The 20,579-nt window shown below is 44.1% G+C and overlaps 2 protein-coding genes across 3 annotated transcripts; one reads left to right on the plus strand and one right to left on the minus strand.

Moving 5' to 3' along the window:
* Positions 1–6: 6 nt before the first annotated feature.
* LOC134449444 (uncharacterized protein DDB_G0284459) lies at positions 7–6,644 on the minus strand. Its single transcript, XM_063199378.1, has 6 exons — positions 6,586–6,644; positions 5,597–5,687; positions 4,559–5,175; positions 4,118–4,280; positions 1,018–1,292; positions 7–267 (listed from the first exon to the last, which is right to left on the minus strand). Exons 3-6 carry the CDS (start codon positions 5,159–5,161, stop codon positions 127–129), a joined length of 1,182 nt encoding a protein of 393 aa, XP_063055448.1. The 5' UTR covers positions 5,162–5,175; positions 5,597–5,687; positions 6,586–6,644; the 3' UTR covers positions 7–126.
* Positions 6,627–20,354, plus strand: pbx2 (pre-B-cell leukemia homeobox 2). 2 transcript variants are annotated; one of them, XM_063199375.1, is made up of 8 exons: positions 6,627–6,948; positions 7,925–7,998; positions 8,813–9,057; positions 9,365–9,555; positions 11,589–11,724; positions 14,038–14,182; positions 15,293–15,390; positions 18,355–20,354. In XM_063199375.1, the coding sequence occupies exons 1-8, from the start codon at positions 6,710–6,712 to the stop codon at positions 18,430–18,432; spliced, it is 1,206 nt and encodes a 401-aa protein (XP_063055445.1). In that variant the 5' UTR covers positions 6,627–6,709; the 3' UTR covers positions 18,433–20,354. The 2 variants fall into 2 exon arrangements, with proteins under 2 accessions (XP_063055445.1, XP_063055446.1); XM_063199376.1 differs by lacking the exon at positions 15,293–15,390 and having other exon boundaries at positions 18,355–18,448.
* Positions 20,355–20,579: the final 225 nt, after the last annotated feature.

The raw sequence follows: 20,579 nt of genomic DNA on the forward strand, positions 1-20,579 counted from the left end.
ACACGTGTGTTTGAATTCCGCTCATATTTAGACATTATTCCATTCCACATGTGGTATTGTTCTGCAAGTCTGGCTGGCTGGCTCTGCGTATGTGACAGTTGGACCCATTCAGGCCTACTTCTTTTTTTAGTCTTTGCCTCCAAGAGGAAGCTCGGTCCTCTGCTCGTCCATCCGACCACCCTGGACCTTCAGCAGCAGAGAGAAGAAGTCCTCATCATCCATGGGACCTGGAGCTCTGCTCCTCTGCTCCTCCAGCCGACCTTGAGCCTGGCGGGACAGGTGAAGAAAAAAAAAAAGTCAATTATCACTGCCCACCTGTGGAAAGTTGCAGAATTACGTGAAAAAAACTATAAGTAAATGGCTACAACTCTGTACACTTGAAGACTATGCAATGATATCTGCACTGATGCTGCACGTTTTTGCTTATTAGACCTTCAACAGGCGGGGATGAACATCTAACAGCTGAAGGCTCGCAGCATCAATAAAAGTATCATTGCAGACTTCAAGGGACAAATAAAGAAAAATGATTTATTCAAGGCATTTTATTTCTTCATTGATAATCATAGGGCTTGTTGGTATCTACAAACTTTACCTGTATCTCAACATGAGAATTTGTTTGAATTCAGTTATCCTCAGTAATAGCAACAAAATGTTGAGGGCTGACAGCAAACCATATGACTCTAAATGTAATCTGCCATGAGTCTTGTTTTGAAAACAGAGCAGAGCTACACCTGTCAACAAACAAGTCAACAAACGTAACTTTCTGCATCATGCACAATTCCTCATTTCCGCTTATGCAATGTGGTGCCATCGAGGTTTGCTCCGGTGCCTTGTTCATAGTTCCCACACACAGTGTTTACCATGGATCAAGTTTAGTTAAGCACATGTCATCTCCCAAATGTCAAGGCTACTTTCACCACTACCTACTTAAGCTGTAATTAACAATGCAGACAGATTTATGGTTCTGGGCACAAAGGTGAATAAATAACATAAAAGGACCAAAACCACAGCAATTACTTGGGAAGAGAGGATCATGTTGTACAGCTCTTCTTTTGGACGCGGTGCTGGGGCGGCTGCTGTCTTCTTTATGCTGGCCTTGATGCTCAGCTTCCTATCGGGTTTGGGTGGCTGGGGCGGTGAGGCTGGGGCTGGGGGTGCCTGGGGCTTAGGGGGCAGCGGCTGGATGCTCTCGGCCTCGGCCCTCTGGTCGTCCAGGCGACGAGCCTGCGACGTGGCCACCAACTCGAAGAACTCCTCCCTCTGAAGCGATGTCATGGACGAAAACATGACCGCTGGATGGGGGATGATGGACATGAACAATAACCCGTGAATAAGATGTAACCCCTTATATTGATAACAACGCTGAAAAAAACGCTCCCACACTGAGCATTTGGCCTTAATTTATCTAATGACATTTCGGTATGAAGTTAAAGTGAAATGATCAGTGTGCATAACTTTAAGTTCATTTTTTTTCTGATCAGAGACCTATGGGTGATCTCCAATGTACCTGTCAGCTGAGGTGTGCCTAAAAATCTCAAGTAATCTCCATCAGTACTGCTTGAAATGTATTTTTATTACTCAACAAAAGTTTTGCATCATTGGAAATGTCAAACTGGAATATCTGTTTCATTTGGTACCATAGACTTCCACTGCTATGCTTAATATATATAACTAGATATATGGACAGCAGGCTTCTATAGAATTCCGTTCAATGGTTTTGAAGCATCTACGATTGATCTGCAAGAACACGTCCACCCCAAATTCCCAGAAGCATACGCTTGCAACGCTAAGACCAAGCACTGATAGACCAAAGACCCCTCCTGCTCATTGGGATTGACTGTCAATCAAAGGAATTCTAAAACAATTCTAACTGTCAATTAACCCAATTAACAATGTTCATTTGGTCATTTATACAATTTAATGGCTATCTAAAATAAAGGGTCAGCCTGCAAAAAATAATAATAATTTGGATTGCTTGAAACGGACGGGAAACTACCATTCCAACTAAACAGAGTGGATTCGGCAGGAATTTCAAAGGAGATATATTGCTTTAAGTCTTGTATAGAGATGAATGGGAAATGGCACTCTACTTCCTAGTTCCACCCAAAAATTGTCTCGTGCCCCGCCCCCGGCCGTTGCTCCACTTTTTAGATGCGTCCCAGCATCTCTATAAGAGGGTCTGTCTGTCCGTCCGTCCGTCCGTCTGAAACGCATTCGTCTGAAACGCATTCCTTCAATTGTTCCTTACTGTGGCCACAAGGCGGCAGAGTTGCCATTTTGGACCGGAGCGAATGCGTGCAAGCCAATTGTTCCTTACTGTGGCCACAAGGCGGCAGAGTTGCCATTTTGGACCGGAGCGAATGCGTGCAAGCCAGAACATATTACCAAACAGGCAAGACGGCTGATGGCATTGTGAGACAACTGAGGGGGGCATTCAATTTTCGCCATTGTTTTGCGTTTGGACAATGGGAGGCAACTTTATTTTGGTTCGTCAGAAACTCGCGGAAATGAACGATTTAGAAGTCGGCAGGCAGTTTTTGACACAGATGTTTGTGCTCGGATAGAGAGGCGTTTGCATTGCATAACGCTCCACGGCATGGAACCGTAGTTAGTTGACAGGCGACCCGCAGCGCATACAGCTCTTCCTCTAAACGTTGACCTGTAACATTTGGTTATAGCTTTTCTCCTTTCAAAACATTTACATTTTCCTTTGTGCGTGGATAGAGGGGCGTTTGCATTGCATAACGCTCCACGACATGGAGCTGTAATTAGTTGACAGGCGACCCGCAGCGCAGCTCTTCCTCTAAACGTGGACCTGTAACATAGGCTACATTTGGTTAGTTTTTTTTTCTTTCATAACATTCACATTTTCCTCCGCTTTTCTCCAGTCCACAAACTCGGGTTCAGAGGTCTGTGTGTAGCCTACGAGCCTCCCTTTTAATATTCCCAGCGAGTTTACTTCTGCCTTTTCAGTAGTCAGTTTGCGCTGCGCACTGGAGCATGGTGCTCGAACTACAAGTAGACATCTGGGCCATTTGACATACGGTGTGTACTCGTAACCTACAGAGAGGTTCTTTCGTTGGCGGGCTCGTACCCCACAGGTGCTTTTCGCTGCGCTCAGAGAGAGCACAGGACATAACGCGTCTTTCGTAATTGCTTTGTAGTCGTTTGAATTTGGTAAACTCTGGCACGGGAGCTCACTGCTTTGTGCCTTGACGGTGAAGCTGGTTTTGAAAAATAAGCGCATAATTCACCTAAAGGTTGAACCCATAAGCACATGATTCACCCAAACGATTTTATTTATTTATTATTTGTCGATGTTTAGATTCTTTCCCACATGCACATGATGCTGAAATGGCGTGATACTAAAGGTTGATACTAATAAATGTCTGGTCATTTGTAATGTAGCCTACTTCATCTATGTGAAATTTGAAATCATATGGTTCTTTTCCAAATCCAAGAATGATAAGCTTATTATAGCCTAAACTGCAAAAAATAAAGCCATGTCTTGCCATTTTGCTGCCTGCCACATTATTTGGAGTGTCCATGATGACCAATAAACAAAAAGTAGCCTACATCCTCAGGGGGGCGTTGCCAGGTTAGGAGGAGACCAGGGGGGTGTTTGGGGGGGAAAATTGCTTTGTTGGAACTGGCATAGAGGGACGCATCTGTTGTCCGCCTGTCGGCCTTGTTAATCGAACGTCCGCTATCCAGATATCTATGTCAGGGGGCTATACTGTTAAACTAGGCAATGCAGACACATAGAGAAAAAATCTGATGTATTCTCATATTTCACCTTGGCTCAACTACATGTGATCAATTTAGTGAAATGAGGTGGACTGTTCCTTTTAAAACAGTTGTGACGCAGAAAGTCAAATTCTGTAGAAGTATTCTGTCATGACATTGCCATCACCATGTCCATAATATGTGGGCTAAATCACTGAATTGCTCATTTTTTCATGTGCACCATGCTGGAAAAGTTGTGATTAAGCAATAGAGAAGTGTAGCCTAGTGCACGTCAAACACATGACCGAGCGCTGAATCAGCTCAGTTGACACAAATGAGACTTCTCTGCAGAGCAGAAGCAGCTTTGTGACGTTGTTGCATGAATAGTCACCTTTGCTCGTGCTGAGACGAGGGGTGCTGGGCTCAGAATAGCAGCGCCGCCTCTGGCCCTCCAGCCTGAAGGAGCAGCGCTGGTCATTAATGCGCCGTCCCTCCTGGACCTTCTGCAGAAACTCATAGAGGGCGTCTGGGAAATCAGAGCTCAGCCTGTTGACCTGATGCAAGTGGTAAAGAATAGCATTGTAAACATGCTGCAGTTGTTGCACACAGTCCCTACTTCATCACAGTATTCATGGCTCAGCCAGCAAGCAAGCAAGCATGTGATGGGTCAGATGCTCACTGTAGGGCAGCAGCATAGTTCCCTTTTATAGCTATTGGAATAAAATGGCAAACATGTATGCTATGTGAACTGCATGTGACTATGAAAATATATGAGATGTTTCGAGCCATGTGTATAAATGCATCGCCACATCATTGTGCAGGGGTGCTATACCTTTTTCTGTGCATCATTGGGGCTTAGAAAGTCTTTTGATGTTGTTGGCATATCTACATGGAGCTGTGTCTTTGGTCTTAACACGACTTCTGTGCTTTTGATGTCTGTCTTTTCTTCTTCGTCCGTCCCCGGCTCCTCTGGACGTGGCACGTTGTGTGACGCTGTCTCCTTGCCTTCGCCCACAGTCTCTGCCACCACGCTTGCCACATTCTCCTCCGTGCCCGCCATCACCATGGCATTATCGTGCTTCTTTACCTCCGTGTCAGCCTCAGTGTCTTTCCTCTCCGTCTTCCTCTGTATCCTCTCGTCTGCCTCACCTCCGCTCTCCTCCTTGTGCATTTCTGTCTGCTTCACAGTCCTGTCTTCAGACATGCCTGTTTCTTCTTCTTCTTGTTGTTCTCCCTCTGTGGACAGTATGTTTTCTTCTTTGATATTACTAGAGCGATCGCTTTCTTCAGTTACCACAGCAGTCTCTTCTTCGCACTTGTCTTTTTTAATATTGCACATGATGCTGTCAATGTCATCACCCTCCTCTAAAATGAGGAGCTGTTCAAGACCTCCTGTTTCAGCAGCTTTACAGTTTCCATCCACTTTATCATCCATTATGCTTTTATTTCCTGTAAAGCAAACCATATTTGGACAACATGACAGTATGTTCAAATTTGCCAACACTCAAGCCACAATATAGGAAAGTGCAGTCACACATTTTAACAACTTTATCTAGTCATTGTTTAAAAAGTTAAAATATTAACTTGTAAAAACAGTGAACCATTACATATACAGCACAGAACACCCCCCTAACCCACCCCCAGGTCTAAATCAGCACATCAACAAACATTTACAAACTTTTAGAAGTTAGACTGAAGTGCGCACAAAATCAACACCCTGAGAATGCCATTTAGCTACATGTAGAACTGTAAACCATAAAGCAGACTAGAAATTGACATGGACAGTTTTGGTAGTCTACGTTTATTTAAACTGTCAGAGTGCCACCTCTCCCTTCCCACCCAAAATTGTTATGGCAGTGCAAGTCCATACCTTCGTGCTTGAGATGGTTTGCCTTCAGGTGCCTCCAGGTGTTTCCCGCTTCACTTTTTCAGCAAAGCTGACTTCTGGTGGACATCACCTCCTTGGGAAAATAGACGTTACCCACAACATAACTTCATTTCTCTGCTCCAAAACGCGAAACAAATGTATCAAGTGTAAAGTTGACGCCAAGTTGCAACATGCGCTGCTTGGGTTCGCTGACTCTGACTGCGCTGTCTTCTTCCTGTTCCTCTCTTCTGCCGCGCGCGCGACCCACCCCTATTTATTTGGCCCATATCTCCGCTTCTAAACTGGAAAACTGTCACCATGATAACTGATAACGAATAGCACAAATACCAATGAAGTGTACGTTTTATTGTTTGTTTGTTTGTTCACATGCTGTTGAAAATGAGCCATGGATTATAGCCTGGGGGAGATGTGCCTATGCATACATTTCATCTGCACCGGCTTGTTGGATGGAAATAGCATGTTGAAACCTAGCTGTTTGTGTGAGACTGAACCTGCGGTTTTGCAGACTTCCTGTTGACTTGCAGCTAAAGGAGAAGTAGGCTACCTAAAAGAGTTGAGCAAGTAGGCTAAAGTTGTTCAACACTTCTGCTAGGAGATTGGTGTCAATTTAAGTGACAGTAATGCATGAAAAAAATCTCTCTTTTCTCATAGGTTAATCTACCACCTTCTATTTTAAGCTGCCATTGTTGCAACTTTTCTTGTTGTGAATTAAATACTATCCCACATAACCTTGGTCTACACTAATGTTTAAATAAATTGAGTCCATGATGACTGTGAAGTAGGCTATTATGGAAGTGCGAAGTTGAGAAATTGACCACAGAAATCCTGAAAAAGCCAGGCCTAATTAAACAACATCATAGGCTACATTACTTCCAAATACCGGTAAAATCATAAAAGTTGAATAAAACTGTTACAATTGATTAAGTACCATATCGTAAGTCGAGATTCGACATTTTGTTGTTCATTCTTACCTAGTTCTACTTCCTCCACCTTCTCTGTGAATCACCAGGGGATCCCTATGTTGCTTTTTTCAGGGTGCATTGTGCAATATCAACACAACACACCGTCCGTATCACAGCCAATGCACCGCTAGGGATGTTACAGCAGCAGCCTATCGCGGGCAATGGTCCTAACTCAGGCCGGGGCCTTGGTTTGAATGCTCCTCCCGGTATGCATTCGATGAATTCGGTTCACGCACCGTCGCAGCATCGGTCCGATGGGGAAACAGGCCTCGACGGGTCAGAGAATGGACACGCGAGCCGGAGGGATATTGGCGATATTTTACAACAAATTATGACCATAACTGACCAAAGTCTGGACGAAGCCCAAGCAAAGTAAGCGCCACGATATTTCAATTTGCTGAGAAGGTTTAGCTCAAATGCAACTGCTGGCCCTGTGCCCAAAACTAAAGTTGCGTTTCAAGAACAAAGTTATGAGGAGGTAGCCGCTAGCAGCTGTTAGCGGGGTATGGGAAATAGCGAATGAAACAAAGTTGTCTTCGAGGAATACGTTCTACGTGTTTCCACAGGAGTCCCAAGTAAAATGAAACTTCTTGTGGTCAGATTGCTGTTATAAGAGCACGACTGTTACGTTGAAAATATTCTGCAGCCTGATCAAATTAATGCCAGCTATTGTTTACATCGATCGTTAGCTAGCATAGGTAGGTAGCCATTTGCTCCATGGTAGCTTTCTGGTTAATTAGCCAGCTACCAGTCAACTCAACCTGGTAATGTTTGTCAACATGCCATTGTTGACGAGCTAGGTTTGTTTTATTTTCCCCGGTCAATGCAAATATTGGAAAGTCCTACGCGTCATTGATTACTATAAATCATATGTGATTGAATGCTGATGTTAACGCGACATTGCTGTTGCACAGCAAATCATTCATGTGCCATTGTCTTGTTGGCACTTGGATGTAGTTATTAGCGAAAAGCTGTCGTTGCACCCTTTTCCAAAATACACCAAAACAATTTTCAGTTCGTGTAGTTTCTTACATACAAGCAAAAAGGCATTTCGTTACATAATACAACAGTGCTCCTTTGGATGCCACCCTCATCCGTGCCACACAAAGTCAAAGCAGCTGTGCTGAACCTGAAGTTCAAAACCAGTCAAAACTGAAAGGCAGCTAGGTAGTCGGCGTTAGCTGGAAGATGAAACAAAGCAAAAATCAGCCAGTGCAGCAAGATACAAATGCCTTACAAGTTTTTCAAGCCCATCCTCTTATGTGCTTCTATTTTTTCTAAGTTTTAAAGAGTATACTTATGGCTAACCTTTAACGTTAACCATTTGTTTTTTTCCCACCCCACACAGAAAACATGCTTTGAATTGTCATCGAATGAAACCTGCATTGTTCAGTGTATTATGTGAGATTAAAGAAAAAACTGGTAAGTGTTTGGGTGAAGTATAGTTGTGTGTGAAATACTATTTGAGCAATGTACGAACTTTTTCCCCATTAACTTGGTTGATGACGGATGTGAAACAAAGCAGGAGTTTGTTGTTGTGGGCAGTGCCTTTCCCTCCTACCTGTCATGGCTAGTTCTACATCAGTGAGCAACACATTCTGTCAAGTCGTGTAATGTAGGCTTGCATTTTGTACCTTACAAAAGGTTCCATTTTTGCATATTGAACCAATAGGTATATGGAAACACGCTTGTTTTTAGTGTTACATTGGGGCATTCACAAATTCCAGTGATTTGTTTCTCAAGGTGAGACCAACCATAGAAATGGGTGCGATGTTCAAGCTGGTGGTGGTGTGCAGTGCAGTTTCTTTGTGGTGGGTGGGATAGCTACTGATTGGATGCAATGTTTTTGACCATGTACAGCAAACCATTAAACTGCATTTTGTACTCAATGAAATGTGTATTTATATTTCTTCCCTGTAACTCTTGTCTGTTGAAGTGTTCTGTCTAAAACAATCACTTTCTGGAGTCATTACAATGATGTTATATAAACAATGCAAAGTACTATGAAGTAAATGTTGAAAATAACTTTTTCTCTTTCCCATACCTAAAACAACACCTCTAATAAAGCAATACTTAAGCTCATGTTTTTTCTCAAATGATACACCAGATTCTCAACAACTGTCCTAAAACCATAACCCTAACCCTAACCCTAGAATTACAGACCCTTTTTCCCGTTTCTGACAATCTATGAATATCCCACCTGTCTGAAATTGTCCCTGTATTCTTTTGGAATTAGGTCTGTCTATGCGCAATGCCCAGGAGGAGGAGCCTCCAGACCCTCAGCTGGTGCGATTGGACAACATGCTGCTGGCGGAGGGCGTGGCCGGGCCTGAGAAAGGGGGCGGGGCAGCGGCGGCCGTGTCCGCAGCGACCAGTTCGGGAGGCATGTCGCCAGACAGCTCGCTAGAACACTCTGACTACAAGAGCAAGCTGAGCCAGATTCGCAATATATACCACACTGAGCTGGAGAAATATGAGCAGGTATGCATATAGTAAAGCCCTTCTAACCCTACTGGCACAAGTCATAGCCAGACCTCTGTGGAGCAGTGCCATCAGGGGTGGGCGTGCCATGGCTTTGGGGACAGTAAAACTTATGCATGAGCCAATAATTGAGCTTACCTGCTGGGTTCAATAAATAAATTTGATGCAAAAACTACCCAGAGGTTGCTTTTCAATTGAAAGGACCTGGAAAAGATTTGGTTATATCCTAAGCAATTTAGAAACTATTTGAAGTAATTCTGTCTGTCTGTCTGTCTGTCTTTCTTTCTATCTCTCTGTCTCGGAGCAGGCATGTAATGAGTTCACAACCCACGTCATGAACCTGTTGCGGGAGCAGTCTCGCACGCGGCCCGTGTCTCCCCGCGAAATCGAGCGCATGGTGGCCATCATCCACCGCAAGTTCAGCGCCATCCAGACGCAGCTCAAGCAGAGCACCTGCGAGGCCGTCATGATCCTGCGCTCACGCTTCCTCGACGCCAGGTGAGGGAGAGAGAGTGTGTACACTGTGTGCAGAATTATTAGGCAAACATGTTTTTTGACCATTTTGTCTTTTTTATGCATATTTTCCAACAGCAATCTATATGAACATGAAAACCTATTGGATTTAAGCATTCCAGGTCATGCATATTTGTATAATAAGATGGGGGTGTGGTCGAAGGTGCCCAACACCTTATATCAGGTGTGCATAATTATTAGGCAACTTTGTTTTCTTCTGGGAAAATGGGCCACAAAATAGATCTGACAAACTCTGAAATGTCTATAAACAATTTTGAAGTGTTCTAGAGGGATGTGGCTGTCTTGAAATTTGCAAGATGTTGGTCACGTTCGCACAGAACTATCAGATGTACCGTTACAAAGTCATCAGTCTCTTAAGAAATGTCACTGCCAAACATTGAGAAGAATTTAACGTGAAACTACAAAAAAAATATTACCCAGCAGTCCTATCATATTCCAGAACAGAAACCAACACAGAGTGTCCAGAAAAACAGGGTATTGAGCGCACAGAGACATGGTCAAGGTAAGAAGGGATGACACCAGACAACCATTCAACAAGTTAATTAAGTCAAACCGGGGGCAAAAATACCTGGGGATAGTTTTCAAAGGTTTTATGGACTTGGGAAAGTGACTCTTGACACACAGGGTGGATGAACCCATGGCTGGATATTTTAGAGGGAGAAAAATGCATCTTTTACGAAGACAATGGTATTTATGCAGTAATCTGCTGGTATTTGAGTGGAACTCAGCAACTGATCTGAGTGTGCACATTACTGATCTAGCCATAGGCTCATCAACCTGGTCCATTAACAGTCACTTTCACTAGTTCATAAAACCATTGAAAAACTGTCTAAAGACATTTCTTGACTCAGTCTTGACTTAAGTTACTTGTTGAGTGGTCTTCAGGTTTCAGCCTGTTTTACCTTGGCCATGTCTCTTGAGTGCTGAATACAATGTTCTTGTGGACACTCAATGTAGTTTTCCGTTCTGGAATATACCAGCACTGCAGGGTAATAGTTTTGTGGTAGTTTCATCTTCAATTCTTCTCAATCTGGCAGTTACTTAGTGAGCACATGTCATGTGACACTGATGGCTTGTAACGGTGAATTAGATGGATGTGACCAATATTTCAAGACAGCCACACCCCTCTAGAATACTTCAAAATTGTTTATAGTCTTTACAGAGTTTGTTAGATCTCTTTTGTGGCTCATTTCCCCAGAGGAAAACAAAGTTGCCTAATAATTATGCACACTAATTTTGCCCTGATATAGGGTATTGGGCTCCTTCAATCACACTGTCTCTTATTATACCAATATGCATGACCTGGAATGCTTAAATCCAATAGGTGTGCATGTACATAAAGGGTGGTGGCGGACAATATGCATAAAATGGACGATATTGTCAAAAAACTTGTTTGCCTAATAATTCTGCACACAGTGTATGTCAGCTCCTGGAACACTGTAATACTGGAATTCTGGGCTTAGGCTTTCTAGATGGTGAATGAGTGAGTGAAAGATAGCAAAAGACCAAAGAGTGTGTGTTTGTGTGTACGAATGTACTGCACCTCTGTTGGCCCTGCATGACACTGCATTCGCACTGTCTGGACGCCAGGTATGTGCGCCAAGGCTTCATCTGTTTTTCAAACACTGTCTTGGCTGTGGAGTAATGCTTCTTCTGAGAATTTTGCTGGTATGTTTTATGAGTGCACATCTGGTGCAGGCTGTGCATTTTCATAAAGTTTTGCTTTCACGCTTCACATATTCAAATACTTGCATAATCTAGGAAATTATGTGGATCCTGGTCCCAGTTGAACAATAATATTGCAGATATTGAATAATAACATGTCAATTAAAATACGGAATTATAATATTGCAAAAATAAATTGAGTCCAAATGTACAAATGTTGTATTCCGGTGTTTCATATCGCAAAAAGCCTAGAACATAGATAATTTATGATTGTTTTTATTAGTCAGTTCACTTTTTCTTTCCCTTAATTTCTTTTTCATCCTCCCAAACAGGCGCAAGAGGCGTAACTTCAGCAAACAAGCCACAGAGGTCCTGAATGAGTACTTCTACTCGCACCTGTCCAACCCCTACCCCAGCGAGGAGGCCAAGGAGGAGCTGGCCAAGAGTTGTGGAATCACCATGTCCCAGGTAGGCACCCTGATGAGCACCGCTCTCCATGCCCCTCTGCAACCACACAACACCGCCACACCCGGAAAATCTGGTCACGATAGCCCCTGCCAATTATTGTACATAATATGGGTACTGCGCGCTTAACACATTGAGTACCGACGACGTAATAATGCGTTTTTCACGCCCATGCGTTGTATACCAAAACGTAAAAATGCGTTTTTGCATTTAAATATCATATTTTGAATCTACACCCTTCAATGGACAATATATGTGATTTTGGTAGCTCTGTGATGGACATAAATGACAACATTTGCAGTCCAAAGTTGTTTGATTGTTATGATGTTTGAGTGTTATGATTTGGATATTTTAATTTAACTTACCAAGATGTCTGGATGCCAACCCATGTCGCCTATCGCGCTGCCTGCATTGATTTCCCTAGTACGGTCACTGTAGCATGTGTTGTCTCTGACTTCACGCAATAGGTAAACACCATTGTATAGTGCCTGGAGTATCTTGAACTTTCTGGACTTGCTAGACCTTTACCAGATCCTTGGATCCAAATGGCACCCGATATGTGATTGCAGTAATGCGCTCCGATTTGGACGTTTGATCGCCAAAAAGATAAGTTTCTGTGTCTTCCTGTATGTGAGAAGCCAGAAGCTAGCATGGCTACATATCATGATTCCCTGATTGTCGCTCCCAACGCAGGACGCTCCCCTGTCGGCTCGCTCCCACTAGCCAGACTATCGATCCGGGTGGGACTACACGTCCGGCAGTGATAGAAACACCTGGGACTACACGTCCGGGAGCGATCTCAGTTGGGAGTGTCCATCTGCCACCGCATATGATTCGGATCGGATGGGCTAGGCTACATCTAAGCATCATATCATTTGGATTTGTTGTCAATGTTGGGCTATTATTTCGGGAGTCATCGGGAGCTATTTTAGCAAATGTCTCACCCTCTGCATGTGTGCAAAGAGTTTGTGTTCAGTCCACGTGAAAAACGGGGATTTCAAAGGGCATCGATTGCTGGTGTCGTAGTGTGACAGAGCAGGAGGTGTGCTGCCGTATTCGTGAATCGTGCTATGTTGTTGTTTCCCTAGTAGCCCACGATCGGTAGCGTGTATTGTGTCTGACTTCACGCAATAGGTAAACACAGAGACCATTGTATATCGTGCCAGGAGTATCTTGAACTTTCTGGGCTTGCTACCTAGACCTTTACCAGCTCCTTGGATCAAAATGGCACCCGAATTGTAATTGGAGTAATGCGCTCCGATTTAGAAGTTTGATCGCCAACCAGATAAGTTTATTTGATTATTCACCCCTATGTTGAACTGTCTTCCTGTATGTGAAAAGCCAGAAGCTAGCATAGCTGGCTACATATGGATCGGATGGGCTACATCTAAGCATCATATCATTGGGATTTGTTGTCAATGTTGGGCTATTATTTCGGGAGTCATCGGGAACTATTTTAGCAAATGTCCGACCGTGTGCAAAGAGCTTGTGTTCAGTCTGTGTGAAAAACGTGGATTTCGAAGGGCATTGATTGCCGGTGTCGTAGTGGTTTAGAGCAGGAGGCGTGTCTTGACGTGCAGGAAGATGTGTGTCAGAGCTAACCTTGCACCAAATTGTGATTAAAACCAACTCATCCCCTTTCAAACTCGTCACATTCTGAAGAAGCGCACCCTTCACAAAAACCTCAATATCTCCGATTGTAGCTGAATTCCATGGATACCCACTTCGGTTTAGCGTGGGTTTACTCGGCAATAAAAGCTCGTAGAGACACACAGTTTTCACCTACTAAGAGGGCAGCGTCTCCACTTTCAAACGAGTCATAACATATTTCAGTGGCCCTATCACATAATAAGCTGTGAGTCTACAAAAAAACGTAAAAAAGGGCTTAGAACGCTGGTATTCTACGACATAATTCCGTGAGCACCGCCGGTATTCAATGTGTTAAGTATTTTCAACTGATTTGTTTATTTTCACAAATTTTTGTGGAGCGGAATTGCCAGTCAGAAATGATGACTTGATGGTGTGTGTGTGTGTGTGTGTGTGTGTGTGTGTGTGTGTGTGTGTGTGTGTGTGTGTGTGTGTGTGTGTGTGTGTGTGTGTGTTGGAAATAATACCGCTGTATCGGTACGTAGAATGTACACTCATTGTAGGGTAGCGCCAGTCTCCTCTGCTCCTTCACACCTCCACACCCCTTCTGTGTAAAACCCCAAGCGTAAAACTGTTTATGTCACGATAACCGTGCTGCTGCATGCCCAATTTAATGCCGACCTCATTAAACAGCCGATCCTTCTATCTGTTTGTACCCTGCTGACTTAGGTGTCCAACTGGTTCGGCAACAAGCGCATCCGTTACAAGAAGAACATCAGCAAGTTCCAGGAAGAGGCCAACATCTACGCCATGAAGACCGCCATTGGAGCCACACAGCAGGGGGAGGAGTCGCCACACACCCCCAACTCCCCCGGTGAGTAGTGATGCCGCCTGTCCTGTTTTTTTGCCTGATTGCTCCGGTTTTTAATGATCTATCCAGGGACAAAAATACAGTATCCCTGGACACCGAATGAATTGAGCCATTGCTTACAAGCAGGGCTCTAAATTAACTTTTTTCATCACCAGCCAAAATGGCTAGCAGATGCTAATTTTACTAGCCAAACACACAGTCACTAATGGGCCAAAGAGGTTAGTAGGTTGGTCTTTTCTACTAGCCAAACTGAAATTTCACCAGCATTTGGCCAGTTGGCTGGTGTTGGTGAGTGGAGTCGCCGGTAGCTGAATTGCCACACAGTCACATCAGGCCCGCTCCTCCCCTGTGTGGGGATGGCGTTGCCCTAGAGACAAGAAAGCTCCCGCCCACTGTCCACATTTGCAACGTTTCAGTCTATCGACCTTCTTCAAGCAATTCAACCTTCTGCTGTCGTCTGCTTGTCTCTAACGTTGGTGACCCAGGAGTTCCCCTCCTACACACCTGGCCAAAGGAGGTGTGCAAGAACTCTACACAGAAGTTGTTATTACCCTGTCACAATTAGGGTGCGTTTCCCAACAGCGTCGCTGCTAACTAAGTTAGCAACTTGCTTGGTTTTCCATAAGCAACCTGTTGCTAAGTTGCTAGCTTTTTAACAGCAACGCTTTCAAGAAAAAGGCTCCAGGACACTTGCATGTTTTAATAACAAAGTGGCTCATATGCCACCATTTTCACCACTTTCGGATTTTTACTTTTGGTCACTATGGATCGAAATGCCTGTTTATTGTTAATAGGGTTGTGATAACATTTTGTTTTAAGTTGTCACATGTACTAACACGGGGAACTTGTGATCTGCTCTGCTTGCTATCGTCATAGTTTAAGGATGAAAAATTGCTTTGCAAGAGTTCTTGGGAACAGTAAAAGCACAGCTAATGCAAAGAATGGCACAATGAGGCGGAACCGATCTTGAGATTATGAAAGCTGGAAGGGTCACATGGAGCTTATTGCCTCGTCTGCTCTCCTCCTTCTGCTTTCTCTCCACCTCTCTCTTCTTCTCTTTCTCTTTCTCTCCTCTCCATTCCTCTCCTTTTCTCCACCGCTTTCTTCCTTCAGGCTCAGGCTCCTTCTCCCTGGCGGGGTCGGCTGACCTCTTCCTGGGAGTTCCTCCGCTGAATGGAGGCGAGCAGCCGGCCTACCACATGGGAGCTCAGGTAGCACGCGTGCATGCTGCCCATCCCACAACTCTTGTCTTGTGAAACCCCACTCCCTACACTGCCTATTTGATTTCATAATGGCTACGTTCACATGAGACATTTCATTCAGAATTAACTCTATTTAATTCTGAATAAAGCTTCATTCCACTTTGAAAACGTCAACACTGGAAAAAATCTGAAAATGTTAACACTTCTTAATTTGGAATTGAATGAAAGATCGGAACTGTTTAATTCGGAATTATTAATTCGGAATGAAAAACGTCATGTAAACGTAGACACTGTCCATTCCACTGCTCTTGTATCGTGAAACCCTCTCCCTAATTCCCATCTGTCTATCCATCCTGTCCATCCCACATTTCTTGAAACTACAGTTGCTCACTAACTTGGTTGCAATGCAATTTTCCACTTTCAACTAGGGCTGGGAATCGATCTAAATTTCCTGGATCGATTCGATTCCGATCCAGAAGGCTAAGATCCGATTCGATCCATGATCCGATTCGATTCGATCTTTTGTATTGCTGGGCTGTCACTTTAACCCACTTATGCCTAGAATTCTAAGACTTGTTATAAAAACCTAAATATCTCAGCCTTTGATGCCCACACAAACATGAAGTGTCTTGGTATGTGAGAAATAAGTGGGAAACTGTGGAAGAGAGCTACAGGATGTGGTTGAGAAAATATCGCCTACAATAGAGCTTGAAAGTCCCGCCCCTTAGTTCCGCGTTTCACGGGACCTAAGCTGACCATCTAACAACGTGGTAGCGAGTAAATATCTTCTGATCTCAGTCATGATATGCGCTGGGCTACAAATATGCTGTTTAAGATGATAGATAAAGATTATTCATGCAGAAGTATCAATGTTTTGTTCTGAGACCGTCGGCATGAAAAATGTGAAGAAACACAGCTCTCTAAAAAATGTGGGGGTTCGTACGAAAAATTAAGCAAAAATATCAGAAACAACATGGAGCTCGTGGCACAACTCGAAGGGGATCGAAATGCCATTTTAATACCGCCATTGGATTACATGCTACGATTTTCGGCTAAAAACGCCGTTGAGGTCCCATGAAATCGGGGGAAGTGACGTCACTTTCGAGCTCTATGAGCTTCAAAAGATCGATCCACAAAGTTGTGAATCGATATTGCCCTTTTCGAACGTGAATCGATTTTGGATTTCGATTCGATGTTTTGAACCCAGCCCTACTGGCAACTACTGTGCACGACGCCCATCCCCAGCCCTGTCTCTTTCGGTGCCCTCGTGTCACCATGGCAGCTGTTTGTTTAGTGTTTCGGATTTGTTTGTCTGTCATAGGTCACTGTATTGGCTTGTATTTGTGTGCGTGGGTGTGAGTGTGCTTCCTCAATGTGGTTGTGTATGCATGGTTATCTTGCTGGTTTGTGTCTTGTTGCTTCATTCTACGTGGGAACGATTTTGTGTGTGTGTGTGTGCGTGTGTGTGTGTGTGTGTGTGTGCGTGTGTGTGTGTGTGCGTGTGTGTGTGTGTGCGTGTGTGTGTGTGTGCGTGTGTGTGTTTAGTCTGTATGCATATGTCTGCATTGTGTGAGACTGCATGTCTGTGTGTGTGTGTGTGTGTGTGTGTATGTACGTTCACAACTGTTTATTTCACATTCTCATCTGGCTTCAAATCTGTCAGCGTGTACATGTATACAGTACATCTGGCTCTCTGTTAGGACACTCGGCCTCAGCTCTGTGCCTCAGACTAGCTGTGTAGTACCAGAGGGAGCATGGAGAGGCAGCCAAGCACGGCACGCTGCGCTACAGTACAACGTGGCATCATGACACTACACACTGACTTGAACCGTCTTCTATCACGTGTGTACACCACGACTTTGCTTGTTAACTCGTGCCCTACAACGCTCTGTGACAGGTTAGAGTTAGGGGTGATTTTGGTGTGGGCATAATTTCACCTTTCTCCTTGCTTATTTCGTTGTTATTGGCAAACGTAAAGTGGCAGGAACGTTACTCTACTGACAGGTTAGTGTTAGGGATGGTTTTGTCACAGCTTAGAGCTCAGCATTGTCGTGTTACGCAACAGAAATTTGCAGCGAGAAAACTACTTGCCTTGTGCGAGCAGTTAGCAACTTGGGTAGTTACCAATGGGAAATTGCTTTGCAAACAACAAAGTAGTTAACATAGTTAGCAACTTTTGGTTTCGAGAAATGCACCCCTGGTCATATGACAACTGTTTTTCTGCTGCGTTTTAGAGCACGAGCTAACATGGAAAGTCGTTGCGCCAACACACGGAATGCAATAGTGTGAAATAACAAGCCTTAACATGATGCCGGTCTGTACAGTAGCACAGCCTGTCTGCCTGCCTGCCTGCCCAGCTGTGCCAAGCTCCACCACTGGTACTCTAGGACTAGATTGCCTCTCTGGCACCATTCCCTTCCCTCTCACATTCCCTACTCAGGCTAACACTCCCTGTCAACACTCACTGTTCCCAGCTGCCACACAGCAGTCACTGGTAAAAGGTAGTAAATAAAAATGTTCCAAATTATGGCCAGTAAAGGTAGTACACTGTATCTGATGAGGTGTAACTTTTTGGCAGGGTAGTGCTTGTGTCAATATGCACTTGCACTACACTCACAGTAAATTCAGCTTAAATGTTCTGTATGAACACTGAGGGATGATGGATGGACGATGAACGATCTACCAAGTGGAAAGAAGATTTGCTGTTTTTGCAGTCTATCTATTGCTCATATCGTTCTTGCTACACACTCAGTTAGAAGTTATTAGAGCTGGGTTCATTTGATGCTGTCTGTCAACTGGACCTGCTGGTTGAACAAATTAGCTGCACCAAATATATTTTAGAACTTACCAGCTGAACCCAAGATGTCCACCCCACCTGCATGACTTAATTTGTGCTCGGACACATTTGATGCATAAGTGCTTGTGCTTGACTCATGTCTGTCTCTCCTTCTGTGTGTCCCCCCCCCCCCCCAGACTAACGGCACCTGGCAGGATGCACACTCTCCGCAGTCGGCCAGCCCGCCCCTCAGTGACCACTCGGACTCTGAGTGATGGAGCCAACGCTCTGCACAACACACCGCCCGACTGTAGCGGAGATGCTGCATACGCCAAGATACTGTACCTCCTCCTGGTAGCTCACCTCCATGGGCTGGGATGCCATAGGTGGGAGATTGACAAGTGGGAATGGATGGACCTTTTTCACATGATGTCAGACACCATCGATTCAATGCATTTGAAGCAGGGCAAGTAGCATTCAGTGGCGGACATAAACTTAGACCCCACTGTTTTCTGTCGTTTTTCCTGCTTCGCTTAGCAACAGTTGTTTGACATAATCGTGAAAAAGGCTAATTGACGTTTCTACACCTCGTAGTCTCCCTGTTGAGGAGATGGACAGCCCGGCTTGAGGAAGTCAAGAGTCCTGCCAAGTATTCCTCGTACCAAGTGCTTCTTATAGATGGGTTCTAAATGTTTGTTTTCCCCTGGCTGCGCAATCCTGACTGCGCACTACTCAACCTCTGACTGTTGGAAACCGCTGTCGGTCAAAAAATTAGCTCACTGGTTGACTGCCAGTGTCTTGTCCCTCCTCACAACATTGTATTTATAAACAACAACAAAAACATATATACAGGTGAATGTGTTCATTAGGTCTGGCTGAAGACTTGTGCCAGTTAAGAACAGCTAGCTTGGTGAGTTAATTAGTTCACTCACCTGGCTAACACAGGTGTGGTAATTAGGATCAGCTGGTTCATTGTTTTGTTTTGACCTGAACGAATTTGTGACAGGACTTTTACTTTCTGAGCCTGGGATATTTGCTTTGGGTGGCTGGTCCTTGCACACATATGGGCCATCCGACTCAAAAGCGAGGGATTTGTGCTGCCCCTTCTCCCCCTCATACTCTTGTTGTCCAGGGGCGGGCAAACTGGATTAAGACAGTATAAGTCGTTCCAGATATTCCCTCTGCCTGTGCTCCTGACACGTGATGTTACTAGTTAACTCATCATCAACCTTGCTGAATGGGTATGGTAATTAGGATCACCTAGTTCATTGACTTGGCTATTTGACAAGGTTTTTTACTTTCTCAACCCGGGATGTCCACCCCTCCCCAGCCGTTGATATGATGGTTCCAGAAAGTGGCTTGTCTATGACTATGATCATGGCATATCTAGCATCTCTGGCTACAGCCCTGTCCAGCCTTGCAGCGGAAACATTAGACACTAACGCACACCTGACTGGCAATGCCAATGAATGATGGTCCCTCTAGCCGTCATCACTCTGGCTCACAGCCACACTACACCCCTCCACCTACTGTACCCTACCCCTCACATCATGTCACACTGCAGTTTTGAACTTCATTCACATAATCGTATATTGTTTTTGTTCACTACATTTTGTTTGCGAGTGTGTGAAAGCAAGAGAGAGTGTGTGAGAGAGATATTAAAAGGGAACTGAAGATGAAAAGAAAAGAGTATCATGGAATATTTTTTTCCTCTCCACTATAACACTTGCTCCACTTATTATTGTGTCGTCGCTGGGCGCTTGTAAGAATTGGAGATTAAAAAAAACCCTGCATCACGGCTTTATTTTCAAGAATGCTATATTATTATTATTATTACTATGGTTATCATGGCTTTTATAATCTTATGGATTTGTGTTTTGTTTCTTCAAAGCTCTGACGGAAGTGAGTTGCCTTGGGTGAAGGGGTGGGCAATGGAGATTAAGCCAAAGATTGTGTTTTCGTGTGTGTGTGTCTGTGTGTGTGGACATGTTTTGTTTAATTGTATTTTTTCTTTGTTTTTTACTGGGACTTATGAGTGTATCTATTATATGAATGACGTGTGTTTGCTGTCTCTATAAACATATGGTTTGAATGAGTACATCAACAGTACTGTCTTTTTTTCTGTACAGTGAAACACCTGTATTCTCTACCTCTTTTGCAAATAAAAGACTGTCTGTGTACACATTCAGAAAGCCTGTGTGAGTGTCAGTGGGTTTCTTTTTCTTTTTTTTCCATCAAATGTGGTTGCATCAGCCCAGTTGATCGGTCTGGCTATCACCGGCAAACACCTGTCACGGTTAAAAATAGCTCTCCCGGCTCCACAGAGATTCACTCGAAACCAGAAACTTTTCCCTGCACACCTGTTCAGATGGAGAGAAAAAAAAACAGGCCAGATGCTTCATATCACAAGTAGCTTCTACAT

Source organism: Engraulis encrasicolus, chromosome 5 (assembly GCF_034702125.1).
Source record: "Engraulis encrasicolus isolate BLACKSEA-1 chromosome 5, IST_EnEncr_1.0, whole genome shotgun sequence".
NCBI classification, from domain to species: Eukaryota; Metazoa; Chordata; class Actinopteri; order Clupeiformes; family Engraulidae; genus Engraulis; species Engraulis encrasicolus.